The sequence below is a fragment of the Scyliorhinus torazame genome, chromosome 14 (assembly GCF_047496885.1).
Source record: "Scyliorhinus torazame isolate Kashiwa2021f chromosome 14, sScyTor2.1, whole genome shotgun sequence".
Classification (NCBI taxonomy): domain Eukaryota; kingdom Metazoa; phylum Chordata; class Chondrichthyes; order Carcharhiniformes; family Scyliorhinidae; genus Scyliorhinus; species Scyliorhinus torazame.
In genome coordinates, this window is record NC_092720.1 from 170,636,710 (window position 1) to 170,662,610 (window position 25,901).

Here is a 25,901-nt window from a genome sequence, read left to right on the forward strand (position 1 = left end):
ACTGCACTCTGTCTATCTCCCAGCACTGACCCCCTTTTCACTGCACTCTGTCCATCCCTGAGCACTGACACCTGGGACACTGCACTCAGTCCATCTCCCAGCACTGACCCCTGGCTCACTGCACTCAGTCCATCTCCCAGCACTGACCCCTGGGACACTGCACTCAATCCATCTCCCAGCACTGACCCCTGGGACACTGCACTCAGTCCATCCCCGAGCACTGACCCCTGGCTCACTGCACTCAGTCCATCTCCCAGCACTGACCCCTGGGACACTGCACTCAGTCCATCTCCCAGCACTGACCCCTGGCTCACTGCACTCAGTCCATCTCCCATCACTGACCCCTGGCTCACTGCACTCAGTCCATCTCCCAGTACTGACCCCTGGGACACTGCACTCCGTCCATCTCCCAGCACTGACCCCTGGCTCACTGCACTCAGTCCATCTCCCAGCACTGACCCCTGGGACACTGCACTCAGTCCATCTCCCAGCACTGACCCCTGGGACACTGCACTCCGTTTATCTGCCAGCACTGACCCCTGGGACACTGCACTCAGTCCATCCCCCAGCACTGACCTCTGGCTCACTGCACTCAGTCCATCTCCCAGCACTGACCCCTGGGACACTGCACTCAGTCCATCGCCCAGTACTGACCCCTGGGACACTACACTCAGTCCATCCCCGAGCACTGACCCCTGGGACACTGCACTCAGTCCATCTCCCAGCACTGACCCCTGGCTCACTGCACTCAGTCCATCTCCCAGCACTGACCCCTGGGACACTGCACTCCGTCCATCTCCCAGCACTGACCCCTGGCTCACTGCACTCAGTCCATCTCCCAGCACTGACCCCTGGGACACTGCACTCCGTTTATCTCCCAGCACTGACCCCTGGGACACTGCACTCAGTCCATCTCCCAGCACTGACCCCTGGCTCACTGCACTCAGTCCATCTCCCAGCACTGACCCCTGGGACACTGCACTCCGTTTATCTCCCAGCACTGACCCCTGGGACACTGCACTCAGTCCATCTCCCAGCACTGACCCCTGGGACACTGCACTCAGTCCATCCCCCAGCACTGACCTCTGGCTCACTGCACTCAGTCCATCTCCCATCACTGACCCTTGGGACACTGCACTCAGTCCATCTCCCAGCATTGACCCCTGGCTCACTGCACTCAGTCCATCTCCCAGCACTGACCCCTGGCTCACTGCACTCAGTCTATCTCCCAGCACTGACCCCTGTCTCACTGCACTCAGTCCATCTCCCAGCACTGACCCCTGGCTCACTGCACTCAGTCTATCTCCCAGCACTGACCCCTGTCTCACTGCACTCAGTCCATCTCCCAGCACTGACCCCTGGCTCACTGCACTCAGTCAATCCCCGAGCACTGACCCCTGGGACACTGCACTCAGTCCATCCCCCAGCACTGACCCCTGGGACACTGCACTCAGTCCATCTCCCAGCACTGACACCTGGCTCACTGCACTCAGTCCATCTCCCAGCACTGACCCCTGGCTCACTGCACTCAGTCAATCCCCGAGCACTGACCCCTGGGACACTGCACTCAGTCCATCTCCCAGCACTGACCCCTGGCTCACTGCACTCAGTCCATCCCCCAGCACTGACCCCTGGGACACTGCACTCAGTCCATCTCCCAGAACTGACCCCTGGGACACTGCACTCAGTCCATCTCCCAGCACTGACCCTTGGGACACTGCACTCATTCCATCTCCCAGCACTGACCCCTGTGACACTGCACTCAGTCCATCTCCCAGAACTGACCCCTGGGACACTGCACTCAGTCCATCTCCCAGCACTGACCCCTGGGACACTGCACTCAGTCCATCTCCCAGCACTGACCGCTGGGACACGGCACTCAGTCCATCTCCCAGCACTGACCCCTGGGACACTGCACTCAGTCCATCACCCAGCACTGGCCCCTGGCTCACTGCACTCAGTCCATCTCCCAGCACTGACCCCTGGGACACTGCACTCAGTCCATCTCCCATCACTGACCCCCTGGGACACCGCACTCAGTCCATCTCCCAGCACTGACCCCTGGGACACTGCACTCAGTCCATCTCCCAGCACTGACCCCTGACTCACTGCACTCAGTCCATCTCCCAGCACTGACCCCTGGGACACTGCACTCAGTCCATCTCCCAGCACTGACCCCTGGCTCACTGCACTCAGTCCATCTCCCAGCACTGACCCCTGGCTCACTGCACTCAGTCCATCTCCCAGCACTGACCCCTGGCTCACTGCACTCAGTCCATCTCCCAGCACTGACCCCTGGGACACTGCACTCAGTCCCTCTCCCAGCACTGACCCCTGGGACACTGCACTCAGTCCATCTCCCAGCACTGACCCCTGGCTCACTGCACTCAGTCCATCTCCCAGCACTGACCCCTGGGACACTGCACTCAGTCCATCTCCCAGCACTGACCCTTGGGACACTGCACTCAGTCCATCTCCCAGCACTGACCCCTGGGACACTGCACTCAGTCCATCCCCCAGCACTGACCCCTGGGACACTGCACTCAGTCCATCTCCCAGAACTGACCCCTGGGACACTGCACTCAGTCCATCTCCCAGCACTGACCCCTGGGACACTGCACTCTGTCTATCTCCCAGCACTGACCCCCTTTTCACTGCACTCTGTCCATCCCTGAGCACTGACACCTGGGACACTGCACTCAGTCCATCTCCCAGCACTGACCCCTGGCTCACTGCACTCAGTCCATCTCCCAGCACTGACCCCTGGGACACTGCACTCAATCCATCTCCCAGCACTGACCCCTGGGACACTGCACTCAGTCCATCCCCGAGCACTGACCCCTGGCTCACTGCACTCAGTCCATCTCCCAGCACTGACCCCTGGGACACTGCACTCAGTCCATCTCCCAGCACTGACCCCTGGCTCACTGCACTCAGTCCATCTCCCATCACTGACCCCTGGCTCACTGCACTCAGTCCATCTCCCAGTACTGACCCCTGGGACACTGCACTCCGTCCATCTCCCAGCACTGACCCCTGGCTCACTGCACTCAGTCCATCTCCCAGCACTGACCCCTGGGACACTGCACTCAGTCCATCTCCCAGCACTGACCCCTGGGACACTGCACTCCGTTTATCTGCCAGCACTGACCCCTGGGACACTGCACTCAGTCCATCCCCCAGCACTGACCTCTGGCTCACTGCACTCAGTCCATCTCCCAGCACTGACCCCTGGGACACTGCACTCCGTCCATCTCCCAGCACTGACCCCTGGCTCACTGCACTCAGTCCATCTCCCAGCACTGACCCCTGGGACACTGCACTCCGTTTATCTCCCAGCACTGACCCCTGGGACACTGCACTCAGTCCATCTCCCAGCACTGACCCCTGGCTCACTGCACTCAGTCCATCTCCCAGCACTGACCCCTGGGACACTGCACTCCGTTTATCTCCCAGCACTGACCCCTGGGACACTGCACTCAGTCTATCTCCCAGCACTGACCCCTGGGACACTGCACTCAGTCCATCCCCCAGCACTGACCTCTGGCTCACTGCACTCAGTCCATCTCCCATCACTGACCCCTGGGACACTGCACTCAGTCCATCTTCCAAAACTGACCCCTGGCTCACTGCACTCAGTCTGTCCCCCAGCACTGACCCCTGGGACACTGCACTCAGTCCATCTCCCAGCACTGACCCCTGGGACACTGCATTCAGTCCATCTCACAGAACTGACCCTGGGACACTGCACTCAGTCCATCTCCCAGCACTGACCCCTGGGACACTGCACTCAGTCCATCTCCCAGCACTGACCCTTGGGACACTGCACTCAGTCCATCTCCCAGCATTGACCCCTGGGACACTGCACTCAGTCCATCTCCCAGCACTGACCCTTGGGACACTGCACTCAGTCCATCTCCCAGCATTGACCCCTGGCTCACTGCACTCAGTCCATCTCCCAGCACTGACCCCTGGCTCACTGCACTCAGTCTATCTCCCAGCATTGACCCCTGTCTCACTGCACTCAGTCCATCTCCCAGCACTGACCCCTGGGACACTGCACTCAGTCCATCTCCCAGCACTGACCCCTGGCTCACTGCACTCAGTCCATCTCCCAGCACTGACCCCTGGGACACTGCACTCAGTCCATCTCCCAGCACTGACCCTTGGGACACTGCACTCAGTCCATCTCCCAGCACTGACCCCTGTCTCACTGCACTCAGTCCATCTCCCAGCACTGACCCCTGGCTTACTGCACTCAGTCCATCTCCCAGCACTGACCCCTGGGACACTGCACTCAGTCCATCTCCCAGCACTGACCCCTGGGACACTGCACTCAGTCCATCCCCCAGCACTGACCCCTGGGACACTGCACTCAGTCCATCTCCCAGCACTGACCCCTGGGACACTGCACTCAGTCCATCTCCCAGCACTGACCCCTGGGACACTGCACTCAGTCCATCCCCCAGCACTGACCCCTGGGACACTGCACTCAGTCCATCTCCCAGCACTGACCCCTGGGACACTGCACTCAGACCATCCCCCACCACTGACCACTGGGACACTGCACTCAGTCCATCTCCCAGCACTGACCCCTGGGACACTGCACTCAGTCCATCTCCCAGCACTGACCCCTGGGACACTGCACTCTGTCTATCTCCCAGCACTGACCCCCTTTTCACTGCACTCTGTCCATCCCTGAGCACTGACACCTGGGACACTGCACTCAGTCCATCTCCCAGCACTGACCCCTGGCTCACTGCACTCAGTCCATCTCCCAGCACTGACCCCTGGGACACTGCACTCAATCCATCTCCCAGCACTGACCCCTGGGACACTGCACTCAGTCCATCCCCGAGCACTGACCCCTGGCTCACTGCACTCAGTCCATCTCCCAGCAATGACCCCTGGGACACTGCACTCAGTCCATCTCCCAGCACTGACCCCTGGCTCACTGCACTCAGTCCATCTCCCATCACTGACCCCTGGCTCACTGCACTCAGTCCATCCCCCAGCACTGACCTCTGGCTCACTGCACTCAGTCCATCTCCCAGCACTGACCCCTGGGACACTGCACTCAGTCCATCGCCCAGTACTGACCCCTGGGACACTGCACTCAGCCCATCTCCCAGCACTGACCCCTGGGACACTGCACTCAGTCCATCTCCCAGCACTGACCCCTGGCTCACTGCACTCCGTCCATCTCCCAGCACTGACCCCTGGCTCACTGCACTCAGTCCATCTCCCAGCACTGACCACAGGACACTGCACTCAGTCCATCTCCCAGCACTGACCCCTGGGACACTGCACTCCGTTTATCTCCCAGCACTGACCCCTGGGACACTGCACTCAGTCCATCCCCCAGCACTGACCCCTGGCTCACTGCACTCAGTCCATCTCCCAGCACTGACCCCTGGGACACTGCACTCAGTCCATCTCCCAGCACTGACCCCTGGGACACTGCACTCAGTCCATCCCCCAGCACTGACCTCTGGCTCACTGCACTCAGTCCATCTCCCATCACTGACCCCTGGGACACGGCACTCAGTCCATCTCCCCGCACTGACCCCTGGCTCACTGCACTCAGTCCATCTCCCAGCACTGACCCCCTGGGACACGGCACTCAGTCCATCTCACAGCACTGACCCCTGGCTCACTGCACTCAGTCCATCTCCCAGCACTGTCCCCTGGGACACTGCACTCAGTCCATCTCCCAGCACTGACCCCTGGCTCACTGCACTCAGTCCATCTCCCAGCACTGACCCCTGGCTCACTGCACTCAGTCCATCTCCCAGCACTGACCGCTGGCTCACTGCACTCAGTCCATCTCCCAGCACTGACCGCTGGCTCACTGCACTCAGTCCATCTCCCAGCACTGACCCCTGGGACACTGCACTCAGTCCCTCTCCCAGCACTGACCCCCTGGGACACGGCACTCAGTCCATCTCCCAGCACTGACCCCTGGCTCACTGCACTCAGTCCATCTCCCAGCACTGACCCCTGGGACACTGCACTCAGTCCCTCTCCCAGCACTGACCCCCTGGGACACGGCACTCAGTCCATCTCCCAGCACTGACCCTGGCTCACTGCACTCAGTCCATCTCCCACCACTGACCCCTGACTCACTGCACTCAGTCCATCTCCCAGCACTGTCCCCTGGGACACTGCACTCAGTCCATCTCCCAGCACTGACCCCTGGCTCACTGCACTCAGTCCATCTCCCAGCACTGACCCCTGGCTCACTGCACTCAGTCCATCTCCCAGCACTGACCGCTGGCTCACTGCACTCAGTCCATCTCCCAGCACTGACCGCTGGCTCACTGCACTCAGTCCATCTCCCAGCACTGACCCCTGGGACACTGCACTCAGTCCCTCTCCCAGCACTGACCCCTGGGACACTGCACTCAGTCCATCTCCCAGCACTGACCCCTGGCTCACTGCACTCAGTCCATCTCCCAGCACTGACCCCTGGGACACTGCACTCAGTCCATCTCCCAGCACTGACCCTTGGGACACTGCACTCAGTCCATCTCCCAGCACTGACCCCTGGGACACTGCACTCAGTCCATCCCCCAGCACTGACCCCTGGGACACTGCACTCAGTCCATCTCCCAGCACTGACCCCTGGGACACTGCACTCAGTCCATCTCCCAGCACTGACCCCTGGGACACTGCACTCTGTCTATCTCCCAGCACTGACCCCCTTTTCACTGCACTCTGTCCATCCCTGAGCACTGACACCTGGGACACTGCACTCAGTCCATCTCCCAGCACTGACCCCTGGCTCACTGCACTCAGTCCATCTCCCAGCACTGACCCCTGGGACACTGCACTCAATCCATCTCCCAGCACTGACCCCTGGGACACTGCACTCAGTCCATCCCCGAGCACTGACCCCTGGCTCACTGCACTCAGTCCATCTCCCAGCACTGACCCCTGGGACACTGCACTCAGTCCATCTCCCAGCACTGACCCCTGGCTCACTGCACTCAGTCCATCTCCCATCACTGACCCCTGGCTCACTGCACTCAGTCCATCTCCCAGTACTGACCCCTGGGACACTGCACTCCGTCCATCTCCCAGCACTGACCCCTGGCTCACTGCACTCAGTCCATCTCCCAGCACTGACCCCTGGGACACTGCACTCAGTCCATCTCCCAGCACTGACCCCTGGGACACTGCACTCCGTTTATCTGCCAGCACTGACCCCTGGGACACTGCACTCAGTCCATCCCCCAGCACTGACCTCTGGCTCACTGCACTCAGTCCATCTCCCAGCACTGACCCCTGGGACACTGCACTCAGTCCATCGCCCAGTACTGACCCCTGGGACACTACACTCAGTCCATCCCCGAGCACTGACCCCTGGGACACTGCACTCAGTCCATCTCCCAGCACTGACCCCTGGGACACTGCACTCAGTCCATCTCCCAGCACTGACCCTTGGGACACTGCACTCAGTCCATCTCCCAGCACTGACCCCTGGGACACTGCACTCAGTCCATCCCCCAGCACTGACCCCTGGGACACTGCACTCAGTCCATCTCCCAGCACTGACCCCTGGGACACTGCACTCAGTCCATCTCCCAGCACTGACCCCTGGGACACTGCACTCTGTCTATCTCCCAGCACTGACCCCCTTTTCACTGCACTCTGTCCATCCCTGAGCACTGACACCTGGGACACTGCACTCAGTCCATCTCCCAGCACTGACCCCTGGCTCACTGCACTCAGTCCATCTCCCAGCACTGACCCCTGGGACACTGCACTCAATCCATCTCCCAGCACTGACCCCTGGGACACTGCACTCAGTCCATCCCCGAGCACTGACCCCTGGCTCACTGCACTCAGTCCATCTCCCAGCACTGACCCCTGGGACACTGCACTCAGTCCATCTCCCAGCACTGACCCCTGGCTCACTGCACTCAGTCCATCTCCCATCACTGACCCCTGGCTCACTGCACTCAGTCCATCTCCCAGTACTGACCCCTGGGACACTGCACTCCGTCCATCTCCCAGCACTGACCCCTGGCTCACTGCACTCAGTCCATCTCCCAGCACTGACCCCTGGGACACTGCACTCAGTCCATCTCCCAGCACTGACCCCTGGGACACTGCACTCCGTTTATCTGCCAGCACTGACCCCTGGGACACTGCACTCAGTCCATCCCCCAGCACTGACCTCTGGCTCACTGCACTCAGTCCATCTCCCAGCACTGACCCCTGGGACACTGCACTCAGTCCATCGCCCAGTACTGACCCCTGGGACACTACACTCAGTCCATCCCCGAGCACTGACCCCTGGGACACTGCACTCAGTCCATCTCCCAGCACTGACCCCTGGCTCACTGCACTCAGTCCATCTCCCAGCACTGACCCCTGGCTCACTGCACTCAGTCCATCTCCCAGCACTGATCCCTGGGACACTGCACTCCGTCCATCTCCCAGCACTGACCCCTGGCTCACTGCACTCAGTCCATCTCCCAGCACTGACCCTTGAGAAAATGCACTCCGTTTATCTCCCAGCACTGACCCCTGGGACACTGCACTCAGTCCATCTCCCAGCACTGACCCCTGGCTCACTGCACTCAGTCCATCTCCCAGCACTGACCCCTGGGACACTGCACTCCGTTTATCTCCCAGCACTGACCCCTGGGACACTGCACTCAGTCCATCTCCCAGCACTGACCCCTGGGATACTGCACTAAGTCCATCCCCCAGCACTGACCTCTGGCTCACTGCACTCAGTCCATCTCCCATCACTGACCCCTGGGACACGGCACTCAGTCCATCTCCCAGCACTGACCCCTGGCTCACTGCACTCAGTCCATCTCCCAGCCCTGAGCCCTGGCTCACTGCACTCAGTCCATCCCCCAGCACTGACCCCTGGCTCACTGCACTCAGTCCATCTCCCAGCACTGACCTCTGGCTCACTGCACTCAGTCCATCTCCCATCACTGACCCCTGGGACACTGCACTCAGTCCATCTCCCAGCACTGACCCCTGGCTCACTGCACTCAGTCCATCTCCCAGCACTGACCCCTGGCTCACTGCACTCAGTCCATCTCCCAGCACTGACCCCTGGGACACTGCACTCAGTCCATCCCCCAGCACTGACCCCTGGGACACTGCACTCCGTCCATCTCCCAGCACTGACCCCTGGCTCACTGCACTCAGTCCATCTCCCAGCACTGACCCCTGGGACACTGCACTCCGTTTATCTCCCAGCACTGACCCCTGGGACACTGCACTCAGTCCATCTCCCAGCACTGACCCCTGGCTCACTGCACTCAGTCCATCTCCCAGCACTGACCCCTGGGACACTGCACTCAGTCCATCTCCCAGCACTGACCCCTGGCTCACTGCACTCAGTCCATCTCCTTGCACTGACCCCTGGGACACTGCACTCAAGCCGCCTCCCAGTACTGACTTGTAGCCTGAAATTCTCTATATCTGTTTGATTCGTGACCCTATTGCCCCATTTCTGCTTTAATTTTCCATTAAGAATGATTATCGATTATGTTGTCTCTGACAGGAATTCACATTCTTCAATGGATTCGGTCTGTCGAGGTCACTGAAGACGGCTCCGTTAGGAGGTCGATGAGGTTTGGATTTGATGGAAAGGACTATATTAGTTTAGAACCAGACAGAATGAGATGGGTCGCATACAATCACATCGCAGTGAAGACTAAAGAGAAATGGGATTCGGATCAATCCTGGAACAGCTACTGGGAAACATATTTGCAGGAAGTATATGTTCAGCATTTAAACAGATATTTAGAAGCTGGAAAGGATTATTTTCGACAGAAAGGTATTGATTTCAGTTTTGATCCATGTTCTGATCTAACTTCACTGATCTATCAAACTGTTCTCCCATTCCATTCAGTGTCTGTCTATTGTTTGTGTTTTCACCCTTTCCCATTACAGTTCAGCCTGAAGTCTTCATCTCCAGAAGTGAGCCCAATAGTCAGTACAAGCCGCTCACTCTCTCCTGCCTGGTCACTGGGTTTTATCCTGTAGACATCGAGGTGACCTGGCTAACGAATGGAGAGGTAATGTCTGAGACACTATCCTCGGGGGTTCGACCGAACCACGATGGGAGCCATCAGATCCAGAAAGAGATTGAAATAAATGCTGGGGATGAGGATCAATACTCCTGTCAAATTCAACACAGCAGCCTGGCAGAGCCCAAGCTCCATCAGTGGGGTAAGGAACTGGACTGGATATATGTGTGTGTGTGTGTGTGTTTCAGTCTGTGTGTATTTGTGTGTACATGAGTCTGTGTGTGTATGTGTTTCAGTTTGTGTGTATTTGTGTGCACATGAGTCTGTGTGACTGTTTTAGTCTGTGTGTATTTGTGTGTACATGAGTCTGTGTCTGTGTTTCAGTTTCTGTGTATTTGTGTGTACATGAGTCTGTGTGTGTGTGTGTTTCAGTCTGTGTGTATTTGTGTGTACATAAGTCTGTGTGTATTTGTGTGTACATGACTCTGTGTGTGTATGTATTTCAGTCTGTATGTATTTGAATGTACATGAGTCTGTGTGTGTGTTTTAGTCTGTGTGTATTTGTGTGTACATGAGTCTGTGTGTGTGTATGTTTCAGTCTGTGTTTATTTGTGTGTACATGAGTCTGTGTGTGTGTGTGTTTCAGCCTGTGTGTATTTGTGTGCACATGAGTCTGTGTGTATATGTGTGTACATGACTCTGCGTGTGTATGTATTTCAGTCTGTGTGTATTTGTGTGTACATGAGTCTGTGTGTATGTGTTTCAGTCTGTGTGTATTTGTGTGTACATGTGTATGTGTTTCAATCTGTGTGTACTTGTGCGCACATGAGTCTATGTGTGTGTGTTAGTCTGTGTGTATTTGTGTGCACATGAGTCTGTGAGTGTGTTTTAGTCTTTGTGTATTTGTGTGTACATGCGTCTGTGTGTGTGTATCAGTCTGTGTGTATTTGTGTGTCGATGAGTCTGTGTCTGTTTGTGTTTCAGTCTGTGTGTATTTGTGTGTGCATGAGTCTGTGTGTGTTTGTGTGTACATGACTCTGTGTGTGTATGTATTTCAGTCTGTATGTATTTGAATGTACATGAGTCTCTGTGTGTGTTTTAGTCTGTGTGTATTTGTGTGTACATGAGTCTGTGTGTGTATCTCTTTCAGTCTGTGTGTATTTGAATGTACATGAGTCAATGTGTGTGTTTTGATCTGTGTGTATTTGTGTGTACATGAGTCTGTGTGTGTATGTGTTTCAGTCTGTGTGTATTTGTGCGCTCATGAGTCTATGTGTTTGTGTCTCAGTCTGTATGTATTTGAATGTACATGAATCTGTGTGTGCGTTTTAGTATGTGTGTATTTTTGTGTACATAAGTCTGTGTGTGTGTGTGTTTCAGCCTGTGTGTATTTGTGTGTACATGAGTCTGTGTGTATGTGTTTCAGTCTGTGTGTATTTGTGTGTACATGTGTATGTGTTTCAATCTGTGTGTACTTGTGCGCACATGAGTCTATGTGTGTGTGTTAGTCTGTGTGTATTTGTGTGCACATGAGTCTGTGAGTGTGTTTTAGTCTTTGTGTATTTGTGTGTACATGCGTCTGTGTGTGTGTATCAGTCTGTGTGTATTTGTGTGTCGATGAGTCTGTGTCTGTTTGTGTTTCAGTCTGTGTGTATTTGTGTGTGCATGAGTCTGTGTGTGTTTGTGTGTACATGACTCTGTGTGTGTATGTATTTCAGTCTGTATGTATTTGAATGTACATGAGTCTCTGTGTGTGTTTTAGTCTGTGTGTATTTGTGTGTACATGAGTCTGTGTGTGTATCTCTTTCAGTCTGTGTGTATTTGAATGTACATGAGTCAATGTGTGTGTTTTGATCTGTGTGTATTTGTGTGTACATGAGTCTGTGTGTGTATGTGTTTCAGTCTGTGTGTATTTGTGCGCTCATGAGTCTATGTGTTTGTGTCTCAGTCTGTATGTATTTGAATGTACATGAATCTGTGTGTGCGTTTTAGTATGTGTGTATTTTTGTGTACATAAGTCTGTGTGTGTGTGTGTGTTTCAGCCTGTGTGTATTTGTGTGTACATGAGTCTGTGTGTGTGTGTGTTTCAGTCTGTGTGTATTTGTGTGTACATGACTCTGTGTGTATATATTTCAGTGTGTGTGTATTTGTGTGTACATGAGTCAGTGTGTGTGTTTTAGTCTGTGTGTATTTGTGTGTACATGAGTCTGTGTGTATATGTGTTTCAGTCTGTGTGTATTTGAATGTACATGAGTCTGTGTGTGTGTTTTCGTCTGTGTGTATTTGTGTGTACATTAGTCTGTGTGTGTATGTGTTTCAGTCTGTGTGTATTTGTGCACACATGAGTCTTTGTGTCTGTGTGTCAGTCTGTATGTATTTGAATGTACATGAGTCTGTGTGTGTGTTTTAGTCTGTGTGTATTTTTGTGTACATGAGTCTGTGTGAGTATGTGTTTCAGTCTGTGTGTATTTGTGTGTACATGAGTCTGTGAGTGTGTGTGTTTCAGTCTGTGTGTATTTGTGTGTACATGAGTCTGTGTGTGTTTCAGTCTGTGTGTATTTGTGTGTACATGACTCTGTGTGTATATATTTCAGTCTGTGTGTATTTGTGTGTACATGAGTCAGTGTGTGTGTTTTAGTCTGTGTGTATTTGTGTGTACATGAGTCTGTGTGTGTATGTGTTTCAGTCTGTGTGTATTTGAATGTACATGACTCTGTGTGTATGTTTTGGTCTCTGTGTATTTGTGTGTACATGAGTCTGTGTGTGTGTGTGTTTCAGTCTGTGTGTATTTGTGTGTACATGATTCTGTGTGTATGTATTTCAGTCTGTGTGTATTTGTGTGTACATGAGTCAGTGTGAGTGTTTTAGTCTGTGTGTATTTGTGTGTACATGAGTCTGTGTGTGTATGTGTTTCAGTCTGTGTGTATTTGTGTGTACATGAGTCTGTGTGTGTGTGTGTTTCAGTCTGTGTGTATTTGTGTGTACATGAGTCTGTGTGTGTGTGTGTTTCAGTCTGTGTGTATTTGTGTGTACATGAGTCTGTGTGTATTTGTGTGTACATGACTCTGTGTGTGTATGTATTTCAGTCTGTATGTATTTGAATGTACATTAGTCTGTGTATGTGTTTTAGTCTGTGTGTATTTGTGTGCACATGAGTCTGTGTGTGTATATGTTTCAGTCTGTGTGTATTTGTGTGTACATGAGTCTGTGTCTGTGTTTCAGTCTGTGTGTATTTGTGTGACCATGGGTCAGTGTGTGTATGTGTTACAGTCTCTGTGTATTGGTGTGGACATGAGTCTGTGTGTATTTGTGTGTACATGACTCTGTGTGTGTATGTATTTCAGTCTGTATGTATTTGAATGTACATGAGTCTGTCTGTGTGTTTTAGTCTGTGTGTATTTGTGTGTACATGAGTCTGTGTGTGTATGTGTTTCAGTCTGTGTGTATTTGTGTGTATATGAGTCTGTGTATGCGTGTGTTTCAGTCTGTGTGTATTTGTGTGTACATGAGTCTGTCTGTGTGTGTGTTTCAGTCTGTGTGTATTTGTGTGTACATGACTCTGTGTGTATGTATTTCAGCCTGTGTGTATTTGTGTGTACATGAGTCTGTGTGTGTATGTGCATCAGTCTGTGTGTATTTTTGTGTACATGAGTCTGTGTGTGTGTGTGTTTCAGTCTGTGTGTATTTGTGCGCACATGAGTCTGTATGTGTGTTTTAATCTGTGTGTACATGAGTCTGTGTGTGTGTTTCAGTCTGTGTGTATTTGTGTGTCCATGAGTCTGAGTCTGTTTGTGTTTCAGTCTGTGTATATTTGTGTGTACATGAGTCTGTGTGTATTTGTGTGTACATGACTCTGTGTGTGTATGTATTTCAGTCTGTATGTATTTGATTGTACATGAGTCTGTATGTGTGTTTTAGTCTGTGTGTATTTGTGTGTACATGAGTCAGTGTGTGCGTGTGTTTCAGTCTGTGTGTATTTGTGTGTACATGAGCATGTGTGTGTGTGTGTGTTTCAGTCTGTGTGTATTTGTGTGTACATGACTCTGTGTGTATGTATTTCAGTCTGTGTGTATTTGTGTGTACATGAGTCAGTGTGTGTGTGTGTTTCAGTATGTGTGTATTAGTGTGTGCATGAGTCTGTGTGTGTGTTTCTGTCTGTGTGTATTTGTGTGTCGATGAGTCTGTGTCTGTTTGTGTTTCAGTCTGTGTGTATTTGTGTGTGCATGAGTCTGTGCGTATTTGTGTGTACATGACTCTGTGTGTGTATGTATTTCAGTCTGTATGTATTTGAATGTACATGAGTCTGTGTGTGTGTTTTAGTCTGTGTGTATTTGTGTGTACATGAGTCTGTGTGTGTATCTGTTTCAGTCTGTGTGTATTTGAATGTACATGAGTCTGTGTGTGTGTTTTGGTCTGTGTGTATTTGTGTGTACATGAGTCTGTGTGTGCATGTGTTTCAGTCTGTGTGTATTTGTGCGCACATGAGTCTATGTGTTTGTGTCTCAGTCTGTATGTATTTGAATGTACATGAGTCTGTGTGTGTGTTTTAGTATGTGTGTATTTTTGTGTACATGTGTCTGTGTGTGTATGTGTTTCAGTCTGTATGTATTTGAATGTACATGAGTCTGTGTGTGTGTTTTAGTCTGTGTGTATTTTTGTGTACATGTGTCTGTGCTAGTATGTGTTTCAGTCTGTGTGTATTTGAGTGTACATGAGTCAGTGTGTGTATGTGTTTCAGTCTGTGTGTATTTGAACGTACATGAGTCTGTGTGTGTGTTTTGGTCTGTGTGTATTTGTGTGTACATGAGTCTGTGTGTGTATGTGTTTCAGTCTGTGCGTATTTGTGTGTACATGAGTCTGTGTCTGTGTTTCAGTCTGTGTGTATTTGTGTGACCATGGGTCTGTGTGTGTATGTGTTACAGTCTGTGTGTATTTGTGTGTACATGAGTCTGTGTGTATATGTGTGTACGTGACTCTGTGTGTGTATGTATTTCAGTCTGTGTGTATTTGAATGTACATGAGTCTGTGTGTGTGTTTTAGTCTGTGTGTATTTGTGTGTACATGAGTCTGTGTGTGTATGTGTTTCAGTCTGTGTGTATCTGTGTGTACATGAGTCTGTGTGTCAATGTGTTTCAGTCTGTGTGTATTTGTGTGTACATGAGTCTGTGTGTGTGTGTGTGTTTCAGTCTCTGTGTATTTGTGTGTACATGACTCTGTGTGTGTGTTTTAGTCTGTGTGTATTTGTGTGTACATGAGTCTGTGTGTGCCTGTGTTTCAGTCTGTGTGTATTTGTGTGCACATGAGTCTGTGTGTGTGTTTCAGTCTGTGTGTATTTGTGTGTACATGAGTCTGTGTGTATTTGTGTGTGCATGACTCTGTGTGTGTATGTATTTCAGTCGGTATGTATTTGAATGTACATGAGTCTGTGTGTGTGTTTTAGTCTGTGTGTATTTGTGAGTACATGAGTTTGTGTGTGTGTGTTTCAGTCTGTGTGTATTTGTGTGTACATGAGTCTGTGTGGATATATGTTTCAGCCTGTGTGTATTTGTGTGTACATGAGTCTGTGTGTATTTGTGTGTACATGACTCTGTGTGTGTATGTGTTTCAGTCTGTGTGTATTTGTGCGCACATGAGTCTATCTGTTTGTGTCTCAGTCTGTGTGTATTTGTGTGCACATGAGTCTGTGTGTGTGTTTTAGTCTGTGTGTATTTGTGTGTACATAAGTCTGTGTGTGTGTGTTTTTCAGTCTGTGTGTATTTTTGTGCACATGAGTCTGTGTGAGTATGTGTTTCAGTCTGTGTGTATTTGTGTGTACATGAGTCTGTGTGTGTATGTGTTTCAGTCTGTGTGTATTTGTGTTTACATGAGTCTGTGTGTGTGTTTCAGTCTGTGTGTATCTGTGTGTACATGAGTCTGTGTGTGTGTGTGTTTCAGTCTGTGTGTATTTGTGTGTACGTGAGTCTGTGTGTGTATGTGCTTCAGTCTGTGTGTATTTGTGTTTAAATGACTCTGTGTGTATGTATTTCAGTCTGTGTGTACATGAGTCTGTGAGTGTGTTTAAGTCTGTGTGAATTTGTGTGTACATGAGTCTGTGTGTGTGTGTGTATCAGTCTGTGTGTATTTGTGTGTACATGAGTCTGTGTGTGTGTTTCAGTCTGTTTGTATTTGTGTGTACATGAGTCTGTGTGTATTTGTGTGTACATGCCTTTGTGTGTGTATGTAATTCAGTCTGTATGTATTTGAATGTACATGAGTCTGTGTGTGTGTTTTAGTCTGTGTGTATTTGTGTGTACATGATTCTGTGTGTGTGTTTTAGTCTGTGTGTATTTGTGTGTACATGAGTCTGTGTGTGTGTGTGTTTCAGTCTGTGTTTATTTGTGTGCACATGAGTCTGTGTGTATTTGTGTGTAGATGACTCTGTGTGTGTATGTATTTCAGTCTGTATGTATTTGAATGTACATGAGTCTGTGTGTGTGTTTTAGTCTGTGTGGATTTGTGAGTACATGAGTTTGTGTGTGTGTGTTTCAGTCTGTGTGTATTTGTGTGTACACGAGTCTGTGTGTATATATGTTTCAGTCTGTGTGTATTTGTGTGTACATGAGTCTGTGTGTATTTGTGTGTACATGACTCTGTGTGTGTATGTATTTCAGTCTGTATGTATTTGAATGTACATGAGTCTGTGTGTGTATGTGTTTCAGTCTGTGTGTATTTGTGCGCCCATGAGTCTATGTGTTTGTGTCTCAGTCTGTGTGTATTTGTGTGCACATGAGTCTGTGTGTGTATTTCAGTCTGTGTGTATTTGTGTGTAAATGAGTCTGTGTGAGTATGTGTTTCAGTCTGTGTGTATTTGTGTGTACATGAGTCTGTGTGTGTATGTGTTTCAGTCTGTGTGTATTTGTGTGTACATGAGTCTGTGTGTGTGATTCAGTCTGTGTGTATTTGTGTGTACATGAGTCTGTGTGTGTGTGTTTCAGTCTTTGTGTATTTGTGTGTACATGAGTATGTGTCTGTGTTTCAGTCTGTGTGTATTTGTGTGACCATGGGTCTGTGTGTGTATGTGTTACAGTCTGTGTGTATTTGTGTGTACATGAGTCTGTGTGCATATGTGTGTACGTGACTCTGTGTGTGTATGTATTTCAGTCTGTGTGTATTTGAATGTACATGAGTCTGTGTGTGTGTTTTAGTCTGTGTGTATTTGTGTGTACATGAGTCTGTGTGTGTATGTGTTTCAGTCTGTGTGTATCTGTGTGTACATGAGTCTGTGTGTCAATGTGTTTCAGTCTGTGTGTATTTGTGTGTACATGAGTCTGTGTGTGTGTGTGTGTTTCAGTCTCTGTGTATTTGTGTGTACATGACTCTGTGTGTGTGTTTTAGTCTGTGTGTATTTGTGTGTACATGAGTCTGTGTGTGCCTGTGTTTCAGTCTGTGTGTATTTGTGTGCACATGAGTCTGTGTGTGTGTTTCAGTCTGTGTGTATTTGTGTGTACATGAGTCTGTGTGTATTTGTGTGTGCATGACTCTGTGTGTGTATGTATTTCAGTCGGTATGTATTTGAATGTACATGAGTCTGTGTGTGTGTTTTAGTCTGTGTGTATTTGTGAGTACATGAGTTTGTGTGTGTGTGTTTCAGTCTGTGTGTATTTGTGTGTACATGAGTCTGTGTGTATATATGTTTCAGCCTGTGTGTATTTGTGTGTACATGAGTCTGTGTGTATTTTTGTGTACATGACTCTGTGTGTGTATGTGTTTCAGTCTGTTTGTATTTGTGCGCACATGAGTCTATCTGTTTGTGTCTCAGTCTGTGTGTATTTGTGTGCACATGAGTCTGTGTGTGTGTTTTAGTCTGTGTGTATTTGTGTGTACATAAGTCTGTGTGTGTGTGTTTTTCAGTCTGTGTGTATTTTTGTGCACATGAGTCTGTGTGAGGATGTGTTTCAGTCTGTGTGTATTTGTGTGTACATGAGTCTGTGTGTGTATGTGTTTCAGTCTGTGTGTATTTGTGTTTACATGAGTCTGTGTGTGTGTTTCAGTCTGTGTGTATCTGTGTGTACATGAGTCTGTGTGTGTGTGTGTTTCAGTCTGTGTGTATTTGTGTGTACATGAGTCTGTGTGTGTATGTGCTTCAGTCTGTGTGTATTTGTGTTTAAATGACTCTGTGTGTATGTATTTCAGTCTGTGTGTACATGAGTCTGTGAGTGTGTTTAAGTCTGTGTGAATTTGTGTGTACATGAGTCTGTGTGTGTGTGTGTATCAGTCTGTGTGTATTTGTGTGTACATGAGTCTGTGTGTGTGTTTCAGTCTGTGTGTATTTGTGTGTACATGAGTCTGTGTGTATTTGTGTGTACATGCCTTTGTGTGTGTATGTAATTCAGTCTGTATGTATTTGAATGTACATGAGTCTGTGTGTGTGTTTTAGTCTGTGTGTATTTGTGTGTACATGATTCTGTGTGTGTGTTTTAGTCTGTGTGTATTTGTGTGTACATGAGTCTGTGTGTGTGTGTGTTTCAGTCTGTGTTTATTTGTGTGCACATGAGTCTGTGTGTATTTGTGTGTAGATGACTCTGTGTGTGTATGTATTTCAGTCTGTATGTATTTGAATGTACATGAGTCTGTGTGTGTGTTTTAGTCTGTGTGGATTTGTGAGTACATGAGTTTGTGTGTGTGTGTTTCAGTCTGTGTGTATTTGTGTGTACACGAGTCTGTGTGTATATATGTTTCAGTCTGTGTGTATTTGTGTGTACATGAGTCTGTGTGTATTTGTGTGTACATGACTCTGTGTGTGTATGTATTTCAGTCTGTATGTATTTGAATGTACATGAGTCTGTGTGTGTATGTGTTTCAGTCTGTGTGTATTTGTGCGCCCATGAGTCTATGTGTTTGTGTCTCAGTCTGTGTGTATTTGTGTGCACATGAGTCTGTGTGTGTGTTTTAGTCTGTGTGTATTTGTGTGTACATAAGTCTGTGTGTGTGTGTATTTCAGTCTGTGTGTATTTGTGTGTAAATGAGTCTGTGTGAGTATGTGTTTCAGTCTGTGTGTATTTGTGTGTACATGAGTCTGTGTGTGTATGTGTTTCAGTCTGTGTGTATTTGTGTGTACATGAGTCTGTGTGTGTGATTCAGTCTGTGTGTATTTGTGTGTACATGAGTCTGTGTGTGTGTGTTTCAGTCTTTGTGTATTTGTGTGTACATGAGTATGTGTGTGTCTGTGTTTCAGTCTGTGTGTATTTGTGTTTACATGACTCTCTGTGTATGTATTTCAGTCTGTGTGTACATGAGTCTGTGTGTGTGTTTAAGTCTGTGTGAATTTGTGTGTACATGAGTCTGTGTGTGTGTTTCAGTCTGTGTGTATTTGTGTGTACATGAGTCTGTGTGTGTGTGTGTTTCAGTCTGTGTGTATTTGTGTCTACATGAGTCTGTGTGTAATTGTGTGTACATGACTCTGTGTGTGTATGTATTTCAGTCTGTATGTATTTGAATGTACATGAGTCTGTGTGTGTGTTTTAGTCTGTGTGTATTTGTGTGTACATGAGTCTGTGTGTATTTGTGTGTACATGAGTCTGTGTGTGTGTGTGTTTCAGTCTGTGTGTATTTGTGTGCACATGACTCTGTGTGTATTTGTGTGTACATGACTCTGTGTGTGCATGTATTTCAGTCTGTATGTATTTGAATGTACATTAGTCTGTGTGTGTGTTTTAGTCTGTGTGTATTTGTGTGTACATGAGTCTGTGTGTGTGTTTCAGTCTGTGTGTATTTGTGTGTACATGAGTCTGTGTGTGTATGTGTTTCAGTCTGTGTGTATTTGTGCGCCCATGTGTCTATGTGTGTGTCTCAGTCTGTGTGTATTGGTGTGCACATGAATCTGTGTGTGTGTTTTAGTCTGTGTGCATTTGTGTGTACATGAGTCTGTGTGTGTGTTTCAGTCTGTGTGTATTTGTGTGTCCATGAGTCTGTGTCTGTTTGTGTTTCAGTCTGTGTGTATTTGTGTGTACATGAGTCTGTGTGTATTTGTGTCTACATGACTCTGTGTGTGTATGTATTTCAGTCTTATGTATTTCAATGTACATGAGTCTGTGTGTGTGTTTTAGTCTGTGTATATTTGTGCGCAAATGAGTCTATGTGTTTGTGTCTCAGTCTGTATGTATTTGAATGTACATGAGTCTGTGTGTGTGGTTTAGTCTGTCTGTATTTTTGTGTACATGAGTCTGTGTGTGTATGTGTTTCAGTCTGTGTGTATTTGTGTGCACATGAATCTGTGTGTGTGTGCTGTTCAGTCTGTGTGTATTTGTGTGTACATGAGTCTGTGTGTGTGTGTGTGTATCAGTCTGTGTGTATTTGTGTGTACATGACTCTGTGTGTATGTATTTCAGTCTGTGTGTATTTGTGAGTACAGTCAGTGTGTGTTTTAGTCTGTGTGTATTTGTGCGTACATGAGTCTCTGTGTGTATGTGTTTCAGTCTGTGTGTATTTGAATGTACATGAGTCTGTGTGTGTGTGTTTCAGTCTGTGTGTATTTGTGTGTACATGAGTCTGTGTGTATATATGTTTCAGTCTGTGTGTAATTGTGCGCACATGGTTCTATGTGTGTGTGTCTCAGTCTGTGTATTTGTGTGCACATGAGTCTGTGTGTGTGTGTTTCAGTCTGTGTGTATTTGTGTGTACATGAGTCTGTGTGTATTTGTGTGTACATGACTCTGTGTGTGTATGTATTTCAGTCTGTATGTATTTGAATGTACATGAGTCTGTGTGTGTATGTGATTCAGTCTGTGTGTATTTGTGCACACATGAGTCTCTGTGTTTGTGTCTCAGTCTGTGTGTATTTGTGTGCACATGAGTCTGTGTGTGTGTTTTAGTCTGTGTGTATTTGAGTGTACATGTGTCTGTGTGTGTGTGTTTTTCAGTCTGTGTGTATTTGTGTGTACATGAGTCTGTGTGTGTATGTGTTTCAGTCTGGGTGTATTTGTGTGTACATGAGTCTGTGTGTCAATGTGTTTCAGTCTGTGTGTATTTGTGTATACATGAGTCTGTGTGTGTGTTTCAGTCTGTGTGTATTTGTGTGTACATGAGTCTGTGTGTGTGTGTTTTAGTCTGTGTGTATTTTTGTGTACATGAGTCTGTGTGAGTATGTGTTTCAGTCTGTGTGTATTTGTGTGTACATGAGTCTGTGTGTGTGTTTCAGTCTGTGTGTACTTGTGTGTACATGAGTCTGTGTGTGTGTGTGTTTCAGTCTGTGTGTATTTGTGTGTACTTGATTCTGTGTGTATGTATTTCAGTCTGTGTGTATTTGTGTGTACATGAGTCAGTGTGTATGTTTTAGTCTGTGTGTATTTGTGTGTACATGAGTCTGTGTGTGTATGTGTTTCAGTCTGTGTGTATTTGTGTGTACATGAGTCTGTGTGTGTGTGTGTTTCAGTCTGTGTGTATTTGTGTGTACATGAGTCTGTGTGTGTGTGTGTTTCAGTCTGTGTGTATTTGTGTGTTCATGAGTCTGTGTGTATTTGTGTGTACATGACTCTGTGTGTGTATTTATTTCAGTCTGTATGTATTTGAATGTACATGAGTCTGTGTGTGTGTTTAGTCTGTGTGTATTTGTGTGCACATGAGTCTGTGTGTGTATATGTTTCAGTCTGTGTGTATTTGTGTGTACATGAGTCTGTGTCTGTGTTTCAGTCTGTGTGTATTTGTGTGACCATGGGTCTGTGTGTGTATGTGTTACAGTCTCTGTGTATTTGTGTGGACATGAGTCTGTGTGTATTTGTGTGTACATGACTCTGTGTGTGTATGTATTTCAGTCTGTATGTATTTGAATTTCCATGAGTCTGTCTGTGTGTTTTAGTCTGTGTGTATTTGTGTGTACATGAGGGTGTGTGTATATTTTAGTCTGTGTGTATTTGTGTGTACATGAGTCTGTGTGTGTGTTTTTCAGTCTGTGTGTATTTGTGTGTACATGACTCTGTGTGTATGTATTTCAGTCTGTGTGTATTTGTGTGTACATGAGTTCGTGTGTGTGTTTCAGTCTGTGTGTATTTATGAGTACATGAGTCTGTGTGTGTATGTGTTTCAGTCTCTGTGTATTTGTGTGTACATGAGTCTGTGTGTGTGTGTTTCAGTCTGTGTGTATTTGTGTGTATATGAGTCTGTGTATGCGTGTGTTTCAGTCTGTGTGTATTTGTGTATACATGAGTCTGTGTGTGTGTGTGTTTCAGTCTGTGTGTATTTGTGTGTACATGAGTTTGTGTGTGCGTGTGTTTCAGTCTGTGTGTATTTGTGTGTACATGAGTCTGTGTGTGTGTGTGTTTCGGTCTGTGTGTATTTGTGTGTACATGACTCTGTGTGTATGTATTTCAGGCTGTGAGTATTTGTGTGTACATGAGTCAGTGTGTGTGTTTTAGTCTGTGTGTATTTGTGTGTACATGAGTCTGTGTGTGTATGTCTTTCAGTCTGTGTGTATATGTGTGTACATGAGTCTGTGAGTGTGTTTGTTTCAGTCTGTGTGTATTTGTGTGTACATGAGTCTGTGTGTGTGTGTGTTTCAGTCTGTGTGTATTTGTGTGCACATGAGTCTGTGTGTATTTGTGTGTACATGACTCTGTGTGTGTATGTATTTCAGTCTGTATGTATTTGAATGTACATGAGTCTGTGTGTGTGTTTTAGTCTGTGTGTATTTGTGTGTACATGAGTGTGTGTGTATATTTTAGTCTGTGTGTATTTGTGTGTACATGAGTCTGTGTGTGTGTTTCAGTCTGTGTGTATTTGTGTGTACATGAGTCTGTGTGTATTTGTGTGTACATGACTCTGTGTGTGTATGTATTTCAGTCTGTATGTATTTGAATGTACATGAGTCTGTGTGTGTGTTTTCGTCTGTGTGTATTTGTGTGTACATGAGTTTGTGTGTGTGTGTTTCAGTCTGTGTGTATTTCTGTGTACATGAGTCTGTGTGTAAATATTTTTCAGTCTGTGTGTATTTGTGTGCACATGAGTCTGTTTGTATTTATGTGTACATGACTCTGTGTGTGTATGTATTTTAGTCTGTATGTATTTGAATGTGCATGTGTCTGTGTGTATGTTTTAGTCTGTGTGTATTTGTGTGTACATGAGTGTGTGTGTATATTTTAGTCGGTGTGTATTTGTGATTACATGAGTCTGTGTGTGTGTGTGTTTCAGTCTGTGTGTATTTGTGTGTAAATGAGTCTGTGTGTGTGTGTGTGTTTCAACCTGTGTGTATTTGTGTGCACATGAGTCTGTGTGTAATTGTGTGTACATGACTCTGTGTGTGTATGTATTTCAGTCTGTATGTATTTGAATGTGCATGAGTCTGTGTGTGTGTTTTAGTCTGTGTGTATTTGTGTGTACATGAGTCTGTGTGTGTGTGTTTCAGTCTGTGTGTATTTGTGTGTACATGAGTCTGTGTGTGTGTGTTTCAGTCTGTGTGTATTTGTGCGCACATGAGTCTATGTGTGTGTCTCAGTCTGTGTGTAGTTGTGTGCACATGAGTCTGTGTGTGTGTTTTAGTCTGTGTGTATTTGTGTGTACATGAGTCTGTGTGTGTGTTTCAGTCTGTGTGTATTTGTGTGTTAATGTGTCTGTGTGTGTATGTGTTTCAGTCTGTGTGTATTTGAATGTACATGAGTCTGGGTGTGTGTTCTGGTCTGTGTGTATTTGTGTGTACATGAGTCTGTGTGTGTAAGTGTTTCAGTCTGTGTGTATTTGTGCGCACATGAGTCGATGTGTTTGTGTCTCAGTCTGTATGTATTTGAATGTACATGAGTCTGTGTGTGTGTTTTAGTCTTTGTGTATTTTTGTGTACATGAGTCTGTGTGTGAGTGTTTTTCAGTCTGTGTGTATTTGTGTGCACATGAGTCTGTGTGTGTGTGTTTCAGTCTGTGTGTATTTGTGTGCACATGAGTCTGTGTGTGTGTGCTTTTCAGTCTGCGTGTATTTGTGTGTACATGACTCTGTGTGTATGTATTTCAGTCTGTGTTTATTTGTGTTTACATGAGTCAGTGTGTGTGTTTTAGTCTGTGTGTATTTGTGTGTACATGAGTCTGTGTGTGTATGTGTTTCAGTCTGTGTGTATTTGTGTGTACATGAGTCTGTGTGTGTGTTTTAGTCTGTGTGTATTTGTGTGTACATGAGTCAGTGTGTGTGTTTTAGTCTGTGTGTATATTTGTGTACTTGAGTCTGTGTGTGTGTGTTTTTCAGTCTGTGTGTATTTGTGTGTACATGGTTCTGTGTGTGTGTGTTTCAGTCTGTGTGTATTTGTGTGTACATGACTCTGTGTGTGTGTACTTTTCAGTCTGTGTGTATTTGAGTGTACATGACTCTGTGTGTATGTATTTCAGTCTGTGTGTATTTGTGTGTACTTGAGTCAGTGCGTGTGTTTTAGTCTGTGTGTATTTGTGAGTACATGAGTCTGTTTGTGTATGTGTTTCAGTCTGTGTGTATTTGTGTGTACATGAGTCTGTGTGTGTATGTGTTTCAGGCTGTCTGTATTTGAATGTACATGAGTCTGTGTGTGTGTTTTGGTCTGTGTGTATTTGTGCGTACATGAGTCTCTGTGTGTATGTGTTTCAGTCTGTGTGTATTTGAATGTACATGAGTCTGTGTGTTTGTGTCTCAGTCTGTATGTATTTGAATGTACATGAGTCTGTGTCTGTGTTTTAGTCTGTGTGTATTTGTGTGTACATGAGTTTTTGTGTGCGTGTGTTTCAGTCTGTGTGTATTTGTGTGTACATGAGTCTGTGTATGTGTGTGTGTTTCAGTCTGTGTGTATTTGTGTGTACATGACTCTGTGTGTATGTATTTCAGTCTGTGAGTATTTGTGTGTACATGAGTCAGTGTGTGCGTTTCAGTCTGTGTGTATTTGTGTGTACATGAGTCTGTGTGTGTGTGTGTTTCAGTCTGTGTGTATTTGTGTGTACATGAGTCTGTGTGTGTGTGTTTCAGTCTGTGTGTATTTGTGTGTACATGAGTCTGTGTGTGTGTGTTTCAGATTGTGTGTATTTGTGTGCACATGAATCTGTGTGTATTTGTGTGTACATGACTCTGTGTGTGTGTTTGTTTCAGTCTGTGTGTATTTGTGTGTACATGAGTCTGTGTGTGTGTGTTTCAGTCTGTGTGTATTTGTGTGTACATGAGTCTGTGTGTGTGTGTCTTTCCGTCTGTGTGTATATGTGTTTTCATGACTGTGTGTATGTATTTCAGTCTGTGTGTACATGAGTCTGTGTGTGTGTTTTAGTCTTTGTGAATTTGAATGTACATGAGTCTGTGTGTGTGTGTTTTTCAGTCTGTGTGTATTTCTGTGTACATGACTCTGTGTGTATGTATTTCAGTCTGTGTGTATTTGTGTTTACATGAGTCAGTGTGTGTGTTTTAGTCTGTGTGTATTTGTGTGTACATGAGTCTGTGTGTGTATGTGTTTCAGTCTGTATGTATTTGTGTGTATATGAGTCTGTGTGTGTATGTGTTTCAGTCTGTGTGTATTTGAATGTACATGAGCCTGTGTGTGTGTTTTGGTCTGTGTGTATTTGTGTGTACATGAGTCTGTGTGTGTATGTGTTTCAGTCTGTGTGTATTTGCGCGCACATGAGTCTATGTGTTTGTGTCTCAGTCTGTATGTATTTGTGTGTATATGAGTCTGTGTGTGTATGTGTTTCAGTCTGTGTGTATTTGAATGTACATGAGTCTGTGTGTGTGATTCAGTCTGTGTGTATTTGTGTGTACATGAGTCTGTGTGTGTGTGTTTCAGTCTTTGTGTATTTGTGTGTACATGAGTATGTGTGTGTCTGTGTTTCAGTCTGTGTGTATTTGTGTTTACATGACTCTCTGTGTATGTATTTCAGTCTGTGTGTACATGAGTCTGTGTGTGTGTTTAAGTCTGTGTGAATTTGTGTGTACATG

General features: G+C 47.2%; 1 protein-coding gene across 2 annotated transcripts in view; it reads left to right on the forward strand.

Annotated features, from left to right (window-relative positions):
- LOC140390212 (class I histocompatibility antigen, F10 alpha chain-like) overlaps positions 1 to 25,901 on the forward strand; it is a 350,169-nt gene that overhangs the window by 159,153 nt on the left and 165,115 nt on the right. For both annotated transcript variants that reach the window (XM_072475181.1, XM_072475180.1), the window contains exons 3-4: positions 9,536 to 9,811; positions 9,928 to 10,206. In XM_072475181.1, coding sequence (XP_072331282.1) covers positions 9,536 to 9,811; positions 9,928 to 10,206 — 555 coding nt within the window. The remainder of the gene's footprint in view (positions 1 to 9,535; positions 9,812 to 9,927; positions 10,207 to 25,901) is intronic.